The sequence below is a fragment of the Glandiceps talaboti genome, chromosome 10 (assembly GCF_964340395.1).
Source record: "Glandiceps talaboti chromosome 10, keGlaTala1.1, whole genome shotgun sequence".
Lineage (NCBI taxonomy): Eukaryota > Metazoa > Hemichordata > Enteropneusta > Spengelidae > Glandiceps > Glandiceps talaboti.
In genome coordinates this window covers 22,049,248-22,064,465 of record NC_135558.1, presented here as the reverse complement: position 1 = coordinate 22,064,465, position 15,218 = coordinate 22,049,248, and the positions used below count along the sequence as shown (strand labels likewise).

General features: G+C 34.7%; 1 protein-coding gene across 1 annotated transcript in view; it reads left to right on the top strand.

Annotated features, from left to right (window-relative positions):
* The first annotated feature begins 3,425 nt into the window (after positions 1-3,425).
* LOC144441507 (GTPase-activating Rap/Ran-GAP domain-like protein 3) overlaps positions 3,426-15,218 on the top strand; it is a 137,328-nt gene continuing 125,535 nt past the window's right edge. Inside the window, exon 1 of the mRNA XM_078131092.1 lies at positions 3,426-3,619. Within this exon, the coding sequence (XP_077987218.1) occupies positions 3,426-3,619 (194 nt within the window). The remainder of the gene's footprint in view (positions 3,620-15,218) is intronic.

Sequence of the window (15,218 nt, the reverse complement as noted above, 5' to 3'; positions counted from 1 at the left end):
AGCACTATTTGGATGTGTTTAGTGATACACACACTGTAGCATTATTTGGATGTGTTTAGTGATACACACACTGTAGTACTATTTGGATGTGTTTAGTGATACACACACTGTAGCACTATTTGGATGTGTTTAGTGATACACACACTGTAGCATTATTTGGATGTGTTTAGTGATACACACACCGTAGCATTATTTGGATGTGTTTAGTGATACACACACTGTAGTACTATTTGGATGTGTTTAGTGATACACACACTGTAGCATTATTTGGATGTGTTTAGTGATACACACACTGTAGTACTATTTGGATGTGTTTAGTGATACACACACTGTAGTACTATTTGGATGTGTTTATATAGTGATACACACACTGTAGCATTATTTGGATGTGTTTAGTGATACACACACCGTAGCATTATTTGGATGTGTTAAGTGATACACACACCGTAGCATTATTTGGATGTGTTTAGTGATACACACACTGTAGCATTATTTGGATGTGTTTAGTGATACACACACTGTAGCATTATTTGGATGTGTTTAGTGATACACACACCGTAGCATTATTTGGATGTGTTTAGTGATACACACACTGTAGCATTATTTGGATGTGTTTAGTGATACACACACCGTAGCATTATTTGGATGTGTTTAGTGATACACACACCGTAGTACTATTTGGATGTGTTAAGTGATACACACACTGTAGCATTATTTGGATGTGTTTAGTGATACACACACTGTAGCATTATTTGGATGTGTTTAGTGATACACACACTGTAGCATTATTTGGATGTGTTTAGTGATACACACACTGTAGCACTATTTGGATGTGTTTAGTGATACACACACTGTAGCATTATTTGGATGTGTTTAGTGATACACACACCGTAGCATTATTTGGATGTGTTTAGTGATACACACACTGTAGTACTATTTGGATGTGTTTAGTGATACACACACTGTAGTACTATTTGGATGTGTTTAGTGATACACACACCGTAGCATTATGTGGATGTGTTTAGTGATACACACACTGTAGTACTATTTGGATGTGTTTAGTGATACACACACTGTAGCATTATGTGGATGTGTTTAGTGATACACACACTGTAGTACTATTTGGATGTGTTTAGTGATACACACACCGTAGCATTATTTGGATGTGTTTAGTGATACACACACTGTAGTACTATTTGGATGTGTTTAGTGATACACACACCGTAGCATTATTTGGATGTGTTTAGTGATACACACACTGTAGTACTATTTGGATGTGTTTAGTGATACACACACCGTAGCATTATGTGGATGTGTTTAGTGATACACACACTATTGGATGTGTTTAGTGATACACACACCGTAGCATTATTTGGATGTGTTTAGTGATACACACACCGTAGCATTATTTGGATGTGTTTAGTGATACACTCACTGTAGCACTATTTGGATGTGTTTAGTGATACACACACTGTAGTACTATTTGGATGTGTTTAGTGATACACACACCGTAGTACTATTTGGATGTGTTAAGTGATACACACACTGTAGCACTATTTGGATGTGTTAAGTGATACACACACTGTAGCATTATTTGGATGTGTTTAGTGATACACACACGGTAGCATTATTTGGATGTGTTTAGTGATACACACACCGTAGCATTATTTGGATGTGTTTAGTGATACACACACTGTAGCATTATTTGGATGTGTTTAGTGATACACACACTGTAGCATTATTTGGATGTGTTTAGTGATACACACACCGTAGCACTATTTGGATGTGTTTAGTGATACACACACCGTAGTACTATTTGGATGTGTTAAGTGATACACACACGGTAGCATTATTTGGATGTGTTAAGTGATACACACACTGTAGCATTATTTGGATGTGTTTAGTGATACACACACCGTAGCATTATTTGGATGTGTTTAGTGATACACACACTGTAGTACTATTTGGATGTGTTTAGTGATACACACACTGTAGCATTATTTGGATGTGTTTAGTGATACACACACTGTAGTACTATTTGGATGTGTTAAGTGATACACACACGGTAGCATTATTTGGATGTGTTTAGTGATACACACACTGTAGTACTATTTGGATGTGTTAAGTGATACACACACGGTAGCATTATTTGGATGTGTTTAGTGATACACACACTGTAGTACTATTTGGATGTGTTAAGTGATACACACACTGTAGCATTATTTGGATGTGTTTAGTGATACACACACTGTAGTACTATTTGGATGTGTTTAGTGATACACACACTGTAGCACTATTTGGATGTGTTAAGTGATACACACACTGTAGTACTATTTGGATGTGTTTAGTGATACACACACCGTAGCATTATTTGGATGTGTTTAGTGATACACACACGGTAGCATTATTTGGATGTGTTTAGTGATACACACACTGTAGTACTATTTGGATGTGTTTAGTGATACACTCACTGTAGTACTATTTGGATGTGTTAAGTGATACACACACTGTAGTACTATTTGGATGTGTTTAGTGATACACACACTGTAGCATTATTTGGATGTGTTTAGTGATACACACACTGTAGCATTATTTGGATGTGTTTAGTGATACACACACCGTAGCATTATTTGGATGTGTTTAGTGATACACACACTGTAGCATTATTTGGATGTGTTTAGTGATACACACACTGTAGTACTATTTGGATGTGTTAAGTGATACACACACGGTAGCATTATTTGGATGTGTTTAGTGATACACACACTGTACATGACCTGTTTGCTATTTATATGTCCTCAGACTACGTTTACTGAATTCATAACAGCTGTCGACATTACATGATACAGGAAGTTAAGAAATAAATTAAGCTTTGCTACCCGCTGACGATATAATGAAACGGACAAAGGTGTGTGATATATCTGTATTGTGTTTTATATTTGTGTTAAACTTAAAATTGATTTAATGCCGTATGTACCTCGTACAATCAGCCAAAACACCGATTCGACACTTGGAATTAAAATATGAAATTTGAAATTCTCCATTAATAACTACATTATCAATTCAGAATACTACATAATTTCATCAAACTCCAGCCACACTAGACAATTTGAGTTAGAAGCCGCATAGGCAGATAAAAATAACAAACGTCAGTGCAACAAACCTTGCGTGGGGTATTGACATCATTATTACTGAACAGCGCCATTCATGTATTCCGTTCGACGTACGTACTTGCTGGCTTGATTTGAGTTGTGTTTCCACAGCTACCCAGCAACCATACATCATTGTTCCTGTGTTGATCAGAAACCACGGCAAAGTGTGCAGAAAGCTGCATGCTCCAGTTTATGGACTAAAATACTCTGTTGTACATTGGATACGTACGTGTTTGTAGTTCAATAACAAGGTCACCAGTGTTGAACGAGAATATGACCGGGGTATTTCGCCGATACAAGAATGTGTTTGGAGGCTCACTGTTTAATCTTGATGAAATCGACGAGGAGCCTGAGACATCTCCGACTACTTTGAGAAGAGTAAAGACTACGAGACCGATACGAAAGACACCGAGAGCCAAGGAACCCCTAAGGGCTGTTCGATCTGACCCTCCACTAGGATCTTGCTGGTAAGATATATTCTGGCGATATTGAACCACGTTTTACTCAATTGAATTATATCAACCCCTGTCCTTCCATGTTATCACTCACATATTTGCAAGCTGTTTTCTGAAATGAAGTCGGGTTTTTTTCCAACTATACATTATATTTTAACATCCTTACGCTAAATATGGTTTGTCATGAATTGCGTTTCCTCCATGCTTAATGTCAAGCGTTAAAACCGGAAATATAGCAAACATAATCAAACATTCACTAATGTTCATATCGTCCATGCCAGACAGTACAGTTGATTGCAACGTTAATACTATGTCCATATAATACATCTATACATCTGCTAATAATGACCTAAACAAACAAACAGCAGGTTTCCAATAGTTATGGTTTAAAGCGTGTGTCAATTTACAACGTTTCTTGAATCCCATTTCTTTTGCCCGTAGAGTGTAATATTTACTCCCATACCATGATGTAATTATTTGTTGAATACACTCATTATTTAGCCAAGACATCTCCATATGTTCTGTCGTAAATTATGGCCCATAAATGCAAACGACGTTAAAGCTATCGCATTTTTCCACGGGAGGCTTACCTTGTTAAGTACACTGTCGGATAATTGTTGGGCTGCACGTACAGTTTTGCGCACTTCATCATAAATTTAGATCACGAACGTTCCCTGGAAACATAATGCATACGACGTCAGAAAAGGGACAGAGATAAACAGCCTCTTGGCCTTAGGCAGTACCATCAATTAACATGCACTATTCAAGCGTACTATCCTATCACAGGTTACTTATTACAAAGAGATGAGTGTCTTTCACTTGTTCGGCTGGGTGTCTTTACCTAGGTAAATTGTGTGAAACCAGGATAATCATGATTGCAGCACTAAGATAAACTTTTTAGTAGCCCGAAGGCTTTTGTCTTAGATTAGGACATGTTGTTTACATGCAAAATAGCAATACTTGATATGACGAAGACACCCTGTATGTCGGTGATATTAATTCACTGATTAATATTACATAATCTGTTGATGCCTTGTCACTAGTCTTCAGTTGTGTAGCTTCAATGTGACAAAATAGCCTTCTGATATTGGTTATTCTGTTGACATCTAATGATGGCAAAAAACGTCCTGTCTGAACATGGAAATTTTGAGAACATACAATGTCATGTACATTTCCTATGTCCTGGTCGTGACATGTTCTCAAAACACTGCATAAATATATTGTCTTTATAAAATAATGTGATTTAAATGTAATATGGAAAGTGTACTTTACAGCCGTTCAAGTTTTCCATTTTGTGATCGGTTGCGTGCCAACACAACTTTTAGAGCGTTTCAACATGAAGATTTAAACGTGTTACATTAGTCGATTAATTCATTGTATTTGGTCCCGTATGTCCCGTATGTGGGAATGTTCATGTTAAAATTAAAAAGATGAATATTCAAGACCTAGATTTATCTGCCTTACGTTATCGATCACGCAGCGTAGTCATTTGCATATCAAGATATTGAATGTTTAAATCAAATAATTCATTTTATGTAGCTTTCGCCGATTCGAAGACTAATGGATGACTTTCTTGAATCAATCACACTCGCACAACTCTAAAAGAGCATTCATTTATCCATGTGTACTAGACAAGTAAATGTGAGTTTGCAAATTTGTACTTTCGAAGGTAGTTTTATGACTCGGTGCAAGTATTCAATATTGACGGAGTGAAAAATGTTTATATATCATTTATAATAAAGAAATTAAAAGGAAATGACTCAGAAACATTTCTCATTTTATCACTTTGTCTCATATCCTCATTAACCAAATATTTTGAAAAGAAATTGATTACAATCCTCACACATTTGATAATCGCTATCTGTGCAAAGAGAAACACAAACAGCACCGTTATAAATCAGCAAATATGTTAATGCAATACGTCAAATATAACTATTTGTATTATCTTGGACAATATCTGTCAGGTTTACAGTCGCTATATTTATGGTGACATTACATTATTTTAATTACCGGAAATACTTGTATTAAACAAACCTTAATGACTTTATATTTCCTTTGTTAGAAATTCATGTCATACGGAACATTTATGAAAACTTACATATGTGGAAATTCCGATTTCCGTAGTCTACTATTAAATTCCTTATTTCCATTTATTTAGTAAAATCAATGAGGTTTGAGGAGGGTAGGGATTGTATGTGATAAATTCAGGCCATCTGAATTAAACGCCGAAATATAAACTAGCGAAACCTTGGTCATCACAATAAGTTCTCACTTTAACATTTTCAGTAAAACTCTATCGGGAATTCACAAAATGTTTATTGCCTACAAGTCATTGAGACCAAATTCCCCATTGAAACATATATCACTAGTAATCTCTCATGTCTTATTGTTACTCTTTCATCTCTTTTTTCACTTGTCTGTCTGTCTGTCTGTCTGTCTGTCTGTCTGTCTGCCTGTCTGTCTGTCTGTCTGTTCTCTAGATGTCCCGATATATGTATCTTTGTTCCATCATTCCTCGTCGTTATTACCTCATCGTTTTCTCTCACTTATTTCAATAAGTATGTATGTATGTATGTATGTATGTATGTATGTATGTATGTATGTATGTGTGCTTTTGTATCTGTTGCTGACTCTGTCTGTCTGTCTCTGTATGCCTATCTATATGTGTTTGTCTTCCTGCCTTCCTGCCTGCTGTCTGCCTGTCTGTCTTTCTGTCTGTCTTGTGCAGTCAAAATGTTGATACCGAGCCAAATGTCGTTCGTGATGTAAGACTTGGTTGTGATGTATTGCTCAGGTAATATGCAGATGATTGTGTACACTAATGTTTTGACAACATTGATGATTTTATTTGCTTGCTAATGTATTATGGAAATCCTCGGCTATAGATCTCGCAAGAGAAAACTGTTGTCTGGAAAATAACAAGGTTATTCCCATACGTTGTCATCGATCAATATCTATCAATATGTTATAAGCATATATCATTTGATTTGACAGGATATTGTGTCCCTTGACATATTACAATCATTCGTCTAGTCGGTTTCCTTTTATAATCATATCAACACAGTCAATAAATGCATAAAACTATAAACTGGGAAGCATAAATGTGTACGACATATTAATACTCAGAAAACTGTATAAAGAATGTCGACAGTAATACATTTCTAAAGTCTTACATGGTCAGATCTGAGGGTGTAACTGTCAATACACGGCTGAAATCAATCAATTTTTTCAGTTAGTATTAAAGTCCTTAGACAAGGCCTTAGTGATCGTGTTACAGATTGTCACTTAAAGGAATATATTGTGTACAGCATTTCTAATTATCTGAATTCATAGATCAAGGACGATGGCACTTTGGAACTTTATCCATTCAATTCTTAAGTTTATATCTTGATGGGATTCTTGAAACATTTTAACGGTAAATTTTTTGATATGATAAAAATCCTATAAATAGTATATACGCTAAATGTTATAGAATTGTACTACATCGACTGAAGCCATTTGCAGCTGTCTGTTTACTGATTCGTCATTTCTGTTGGGCAAGAAACATAACCAAGTAATATTACCTCAGCTTTCCGCAGCTTCTTTGATTACTATCTCGCATAGGTATTTTCACTACTTGTCAACTGTTTGGCAATACGCAGATAAAATATTAAACATACAGTGTACTATATTACGGGCGCGCCCATTTTTAGCATTTCCATTATATAGTAAGGTTCTATAATTTGCACTATTCATTATGAAATGTGACCAGGTTTCGTTCGTCAACTGTTAAAGGCCCATTTTAAATGACACGTGACTTTAACGTTTGTGAAAATTAAATTTTGTGTCTGTGTATTTGTTCTTTCATTAATTAACTGAAATTGATTCAAATCGACGAAAGAAGAGAGACGATTGGGTTTAATTTTAAATTATTTTTAGACAATATTCTTTTAAATTGATAATCAAATCGAAAAATGGAAGTGTGTAATATACGTATCTCATTGCTGACATATTCGTAATGGAAATTACTTTCATTGTAGAATTAGTTATTCGCTGAGAATATTAAAGACAAGTCAAAGGTTGATAAGGATGTTAGAACGAACTCTGACAGTTACCCAAAGATGTCAGTTATGTTGCACTCTAGAAATACGATTGTGATAGATTCAAAGTTTACAGTGACGTTATGAACTTACTTAATAAGCGTACAAGAAGAAACTAGCTAAGGATTCGTTATATTATTATGTGGAACACACGTCATAGCTAGACAAAGCAGGATACTACTCGTTCACAAGATAAATGTTTCTTTAATGTAAAATGCTGTTATTAACGATGGAATTGCAAGTGGCAGTTGCGAATAGTTTAATTCTCTGTGACTTTAGCTGTAAAGCACCCTGAGAAAGAAAGATTACTCAAGCTCAAAGTCCTGACTATGTATGGGATTGTATGCTTGTCATGAATTTAAAAATGTAAGCTGTATCGACTTCTGGTTGCTTTTCATTATTTGTAATATTGTGAGTCTTGACCACAGCAAATACAAGACGTATTAATCGTAGACAATTGACTGATATCCCAATATATAGCCTTAATTTTAACTTATTACAAAACTTAATTCGTCCAAACAATATTTTCTATGAAGGTAGGTCAAATTATTCAGGTAAAATACTACTTTGACAACAAAATGTTTTAGATTATACTATGAGCTTACTTTATTACTAATGACTAGATGAACTTGCTATGATTGGACAGACAGCATTCAGTGTGTATGTGTGTGTGTGTGTGTGTGTGTGCGTGCGTGCGTGCATGCGCGCGTTTGTTTGTTTGTTTGTTTGTTTGTCTTTCTTCGAGAGCCATTTTTGATTAATGTGTTGATTAAAGGTTGACTTATTGATGAAAGGAATAGGTTGTAAGTACAATTGTCACAATTTTAATCAAGATGGTACATATAGAGATAAGCGTAAGACACATTTACATCTCAGTTATGTAACGTTGTAACATATAGAGATAAGCGTAAGATACATTTACATCTCAGTTGTGTAATGTTGGTACATATAGAGATAATTGTAGGATACATTTACGTCTCCTTACCACAGCAAGAATAAATAGTTATGTAAAGTTGACAAAGTAATCGCTTAAACAAGGCGGAGTAATTTGGGAAGATGTTATTTGTCTGAGCTCCATCCAATAGTCACTGATCAAGTATTTTAAAATTTAAATTCTCCTTGCCAAACAAAAATGATGTATACCTTGGAGAGAGTTTATTCTCGGGGCTTGTCTACTGCATTGCATAAAGCTAACTAGGTTTTATTTCGTCCTTTGATTATGTAAACAGCCATACACACAACTAAGTAGGAAGGCATTTCAGTAGCTTGAAGTGGTAAGATGTCAGTCTGTGAAGTTTAGTAAATTATAGACGAGGCACCAGAAGGATGACTAGATGAAACGTGTTAGCATAAACTGTAAATCGATCAACGTTAGCAACATTTATACATTAGGAAAGACGATCCCACTTCATTAGTCCGTTCTTCTGTGGGTTACTATTTAAATGAACTTGTCCATAGATGAAAAGTAGTCATGACATCAATCGGTTTAAACACAAACGCACTGGGAAGCTATCAAGTTAGTTCATAACTGATCCACTTAGCCGAGGATGGAGTTGAAGTCTTTTTCGGGATTAACTTACTGCACGTACGAGACAATCTATTGATTCCCTGTGGATTACATTGATTTGTAGAATGTGGGATTTTCACTGGTATACGTCAACCAGTTAATGCTAAAGAAATACACAGTCTTCCGTTTTGTATTATTTCTTCCGCAAGATTTGGTGGTGTTCAAAATGACAATATTTAAGTCAATGTTTATCGTTTGTGATACATAGCCTTAAATGTGTTTTTTTTCTGAACACAGCACACGTTTTACATGTGTGACGTTTTAAGTGTGGCTACAAACTGGTCACAACGAACAACAACAACAACAACAACAACAACAGATTGAGACAAGTGCTAATGATCGACGAGGTTGTTAACGATTAATATTGTGGCAGCAACAAATAGGGTAAAAAGGGCACATGTTTGCTTTCCATGGAGAAAGATAAATAACCACTGAGAGCAGAGACGGCATTTTGTAAAAGTAATGTGACGCTATGTCATTCCAGGTCTGCACTAGCTGTGGTTTAAACTCTAAATTCTTAAACTTGGTACTTCTGAAATATGCCTTATGACGATTCATGATTAATAGAAATATGTGCGTTAACTAAATATAATATTCTAAATGAACGTGCTCACGTGAAAGTCGACCAATTTCTATATTGTCCATAGATCGAGATATATAATTATCATTATTTTGTAACAGACAAAATGGGCAACATTCCTTTCGTTTGAAAAGAGTGTTCTAATTGTTTGCTTAGATCCTCTGCATCTGGCTAATAACTCTCACATTAAAATATAGAAAAGATGTCATTCTAGGGACATGCTGAGTAAACTAGGTATAACAATGAACAACGTCAGTTTCTTCATTTATATTTGAAGACAACTATACAGTTTTACAAGTACTCCTGTAAAATTAATAGGTATAAGTTCCTTCTTAAGACTAAATCAAACATATATATAAATAATAATAGTTCAGATGTTGAGACATTTTATCTTTTTAATATATTGATAATTTTCCTCTTAGATATATATAGCATATGTGCCCGTCTCTGTTTACTGTTTCAAACGTTAAGTGACAGAGTGTCTACTTTGGCCAAAGTCAATTTACAGAATGTAGATAACGTATATCCTCTGATACTAACTACGATACTATCATGGTATCGACAATACATCCAAACAAATTAGGGGAATTCCGAGCTATCGTAGAAGATATATCTTGAAATTGCTATATTATTAATTAGTCTAACTGCTTCAACTATTTTATCTAGATTAAACGTATCTCAACATCACCAATATATGTACCACGTTCGACAAAATTATGAAGACATTGAAGATATGTATTAATTTGTAAATATGAATATATTCTGAGTAAAAAGGAAAATTGAAATAAGATTTCACTAATTAAGCAGGTCATGCCAATTTGTGTTGATAGATTGACTTCTAAAACTGATATCTCGAAAGGAGGCAGACAGACAGACAGACAGACAGACAGACAGACAGACAGACAGACAGACAGATAGATATCAACATTTCGCGTTTTGAGAGTCACCCGAAATACCATAAAGTTAGCCAGTAAACACTTCTCATTTTAGCTTTGCTTATACGAGAACAAAGTGATACCTCAGCATTTTCCCAAGATGCACATTTACGCAATGGAACCTGTACTAATAGAAAAGTAGAAAAGTCAATATCAAGTAGAAAAGTCAATATACATTTCTCATCATTTATCTTGTTATTTTTTTATTTATCTATTTAATTACTTATGTATGTATTTATTTATTTATACCGGATTACCCCATTTACAAATGCTCATAATTTTTTGTAAAATTACCGAGACAACATGTCAACGTTTTGCAAGGTATTGATAAAACTGAAGGTCCTAGGTAAAAACGAATTTTTCCTTTGAGTAAAATTAAAACGAGCCACTTTAAAAGTGTAGTGAGAAAGGAGATTCCTGGAGGGAATATGAAACGGAACATTGACAACAATATACATAGAGTATATATACGTAGACTGCATCATATAAATGTTCACACGACATATACTAAAATATTACAACCACTTTTTGGACGTTTGTGCATTTGGTCTGAGAGGTTGTCCACCGTTGTGGATAAACGTCTTTGTGCGGGTTATGATATAGTACAATGTAACCGTAAATAAAATACACGCCGTTAGCATATACACATGATCATCTCTATCCTGCTTTATGTAGTTGTACACAAATTGTACGAATTTACAATGAAAAGTTTCATTCTCTATTCTGATGTGCTTTAGATGCAATTTTGCTCGTTCATGACATATTTAGGAATCTATTGTACTGCCATATTGCCATAATTTGTCACCTTTGTCGTTTTATGCAAACATACACAATATATTACAATGTCATTGTCTACATACGCTGCCTTAAACGCAGTAAATGACATTCCAGTTCAAACTATTCGTAATGACCATTCACATTGTGATTTCTCTAATTTAAATTTTTTCAAGATTTTTTCAGGTGTATATAATTTTGTATTTATCCATTTCATGAAGTTGTTTGCGTACAAGACAAACCCCGTGATTCGCCTTTCCCAAATGTTTCTTATCAATTAATATTTCCCATTAACCTTTTTTCTTTCAATTTCATGAATATTATTTTGGAATCAAGGCTGCGAAGACCTAGGCTGCATTAAGGATTCGTTCATTTAATTGAAATGATGAGTAGTAGGAGGCCCATTTAAGGCTACACTGCGTGTAAACGAGTTAATACATTACCCATATGATGACGAATAACGTTGATGTATATGATGGTATATATTGACTCAGGTGACATTCGGACTTGTGTTGACACTTGCATTGCCATATGTTGCCATCATGTATGATTGAATAGAAGATTAGGTAAGCCCGGTGACATATGCTTAAAACGTACTTAATCAAATGATGTTCAAATATTCAACCAACAATTACAACAGTGAGCGCATCAAACAAATGTGTAACGATGTAAGTGTCATTATAAACATTAGTTAGAAATTGGTTTGACGACCCCTTTGGGAAAGATACGAAATTAACGATTATCTTGGCCATAGGTAGGCACAAACGTATGCCTGACAGGTAATTACTGTATCACAAGGCTGATCCTTTTTATTTGTAAACAGAATAATTGAAACAGAAAAACTCGGCTTGACGTTAAATGACATGTAGTGGTGCACATGCCAGACGTGACGTATAGTCCAGTTTGACAACATATAATAATTAACTATACATGTTCTGACAAAGATCTAATGAAAAGATAAAAAGCTAGGTTTAATATTCCCCTTAATTGACAAGTAGAAACCCAAGAATATCCCAAAACACTCGTAGGGTAAAGATATAATATGAACGATGTATGGATCCATCTGTTAATCAGGCTATATGATATTACACGAACCAAGACTGAACATTACTAATTGTGTCGATATCTTGACATTTGAAATTCCATATGATTATCCCGAAAAACATCGTCAAAATATTTTATAACAACACCATAAATATCGAAACAGACTGACTGACAAGACTCAGAATGTAGTTATCGTAGACGCGTCTTATATTATATTGGACAATAAAGCACGTATAGTATGGTAGATATGGAGAAACAGAGTCTTTTTGTAACTTTGGGTTGCACTAATATATCCATAAATGTTGTCTAAGTGTGATTCTACTTGGTATACAGATGTCCTCGAATCATGTGTGATCGATAAAGTTTACAATATCCGAATTACCAAAGGACAACCAACATCTGCATCATGCCACCATGTATCAACAAGTCTTCGATAGTGATATAGGCAGTATGATTTCCTGAGAGTTAGAAAAAGTGGGAAAATAATTTTAATTTCACATCCCAGTCAGACAATGTTCTCTTGAATTTTCAAATGATCATACACTTACTGTCACAGTGATATATTGAAAGCAATAGATTATAGTAGCTGAAGGCATACTTGTTATTGAGGCATTTAGAATATTACTGACAAATCTCACAAAGGCATGCCTTTATTTGTCTCTTTTATCATATTTTACCATAGTACAATTGAAAAAAAACAAGCTTAGGACAACTAAAATTGACGAGTTAGAAAAACATTTCTTGATAGAGAAGCGTCATTGTGGTGATTCTGTGATAATTTCCTTTCACAAGAATTCGGAGCCGATGAAATACATTTCACCGTCTATGAAAGAAACCTTATATTCAATGAGAGGTTTCTTACTTCTTGTTATTCACGAATGTATGTGCTTTTTCCACATGAAAGGCAGCAGTACTTCATTAAGCCAAAAGACACCCCTTTCATACGTTTCTCATTTGATATTCGTGACTGCCTTATTATCTATCGTCACGTCTTTCTTTTAGTATTTCACCTTTGGTTGACGTTGATTAGAGAGTCCATCATCAAAATAGCCTATCGGGATGGCAACATTCACATTGAGTATAGTGGTGATTGAAAATTGTCCAGCTGGTCCCCAAAGACTGCAATTATATAAGTGCAATCATTGTACTACATCTGACCACGAAGAGTACGTAATTGAGTACCTTAATGAATATATTTACTGGGGATAGTAAAGTGACACAATCAGCCCCTAGAGTCCATATTAACATTACATAATATTACAGAGAAAATGTAGTTTCCATACGACATTGCATGCCTTAATTTATTAATTATTAATTAAAATTAATGTATGGGCTTTAAACCATAATAACATTCTATTGTTAGATTTTACGGGTACATAATATGGCAATGGTATTCAATTTATAATATCGGCTTTCAATCACTAGATTCAGGATTAATTCCAGTCTTTAAACACAAATGTCATATTCAGAACATACTTTGAATCTGCATAATTATTAAGCAACGCAACGTTCTCTTTGTTGAGGCATGTCTTAATATTAATGAGTTTCAATTATCTCTTCTTTGTTGTTCGAAGCCTGGTTACGTCAAGCTTACTGTTTCCCAGATGACAAACTGAATGTCATCATCAATGTTTACAAATCAGATTTATTTTTCAATTTCTATTTTGAATATGATATTAATATGTATCACAAATGCTTTGAATATATCAGTCAGGAATTTTTCACATCAAACCAAACATATTTCAAAGAATAAACACCTCAACATTTATATCGACCGAGTGAAAGATCATTAGAAACCAAAACTTCATTATTCAAAATATATATTTTAGTGTTGACCAGCCTGAATGCAATACGAAATATCAGAAGGTGCAGAAGACAAGCTATCGCATAAACGTGGGTCAGCTGTCTAACTGATACATATCAAATGGATATCAGATTTAGAGGAGGTCAAAATTGACGATTCTAACACGGAAAGCTGTTTCTTTATATAAGTGTGAATTGAGGCAGGCAGTTATGAACGATTCATGAACATCAAATAGCTCTCAAGATAATCGCATGTCTACCCCAGCCCTCTCTTTGCTTTTAATTTACCAGCTTCTCAAGATGTCACGGACAATCAATCAATCGATTTGTTAGATATGTACTGAAAATACTTGCTCTCCCGCTGAATAAAAGGGCTAGAAAATCAATGGCAGCTGACGATTGCAAATCCCCTTGGCCCAATAGTATGCTGCATCCCATTCAATCATATCCACACTTTGAATATCGTTCACATTCAATGTATTCTGATGATACGACAGCCAAACCCAACCCTTGAAATATAAGCTCTTAAAACAATCGATCAACATACACCAATTGAACCTGTGTAGAATTTGCTTTCATGTAGCTCTGTAAACTATCCTCTTTTTGCAGTAATCCTATTGAGTCAAGTAAATTTACAGAATTATTCAAAATGATTTTGAGCGAATTTTGACATGAAATACATGGATACATGAAAAGTAAAGTGTCATCAAAAGAAATCCTTGCAAACAACCATTTCATTGCCTGATGAAGATAGCTGCGATTGACGTCATTTCCACTAAGGTTAAAGGTCAAACTTTCTGGAATAATTTCTGTCATTCTTTAAAATAAT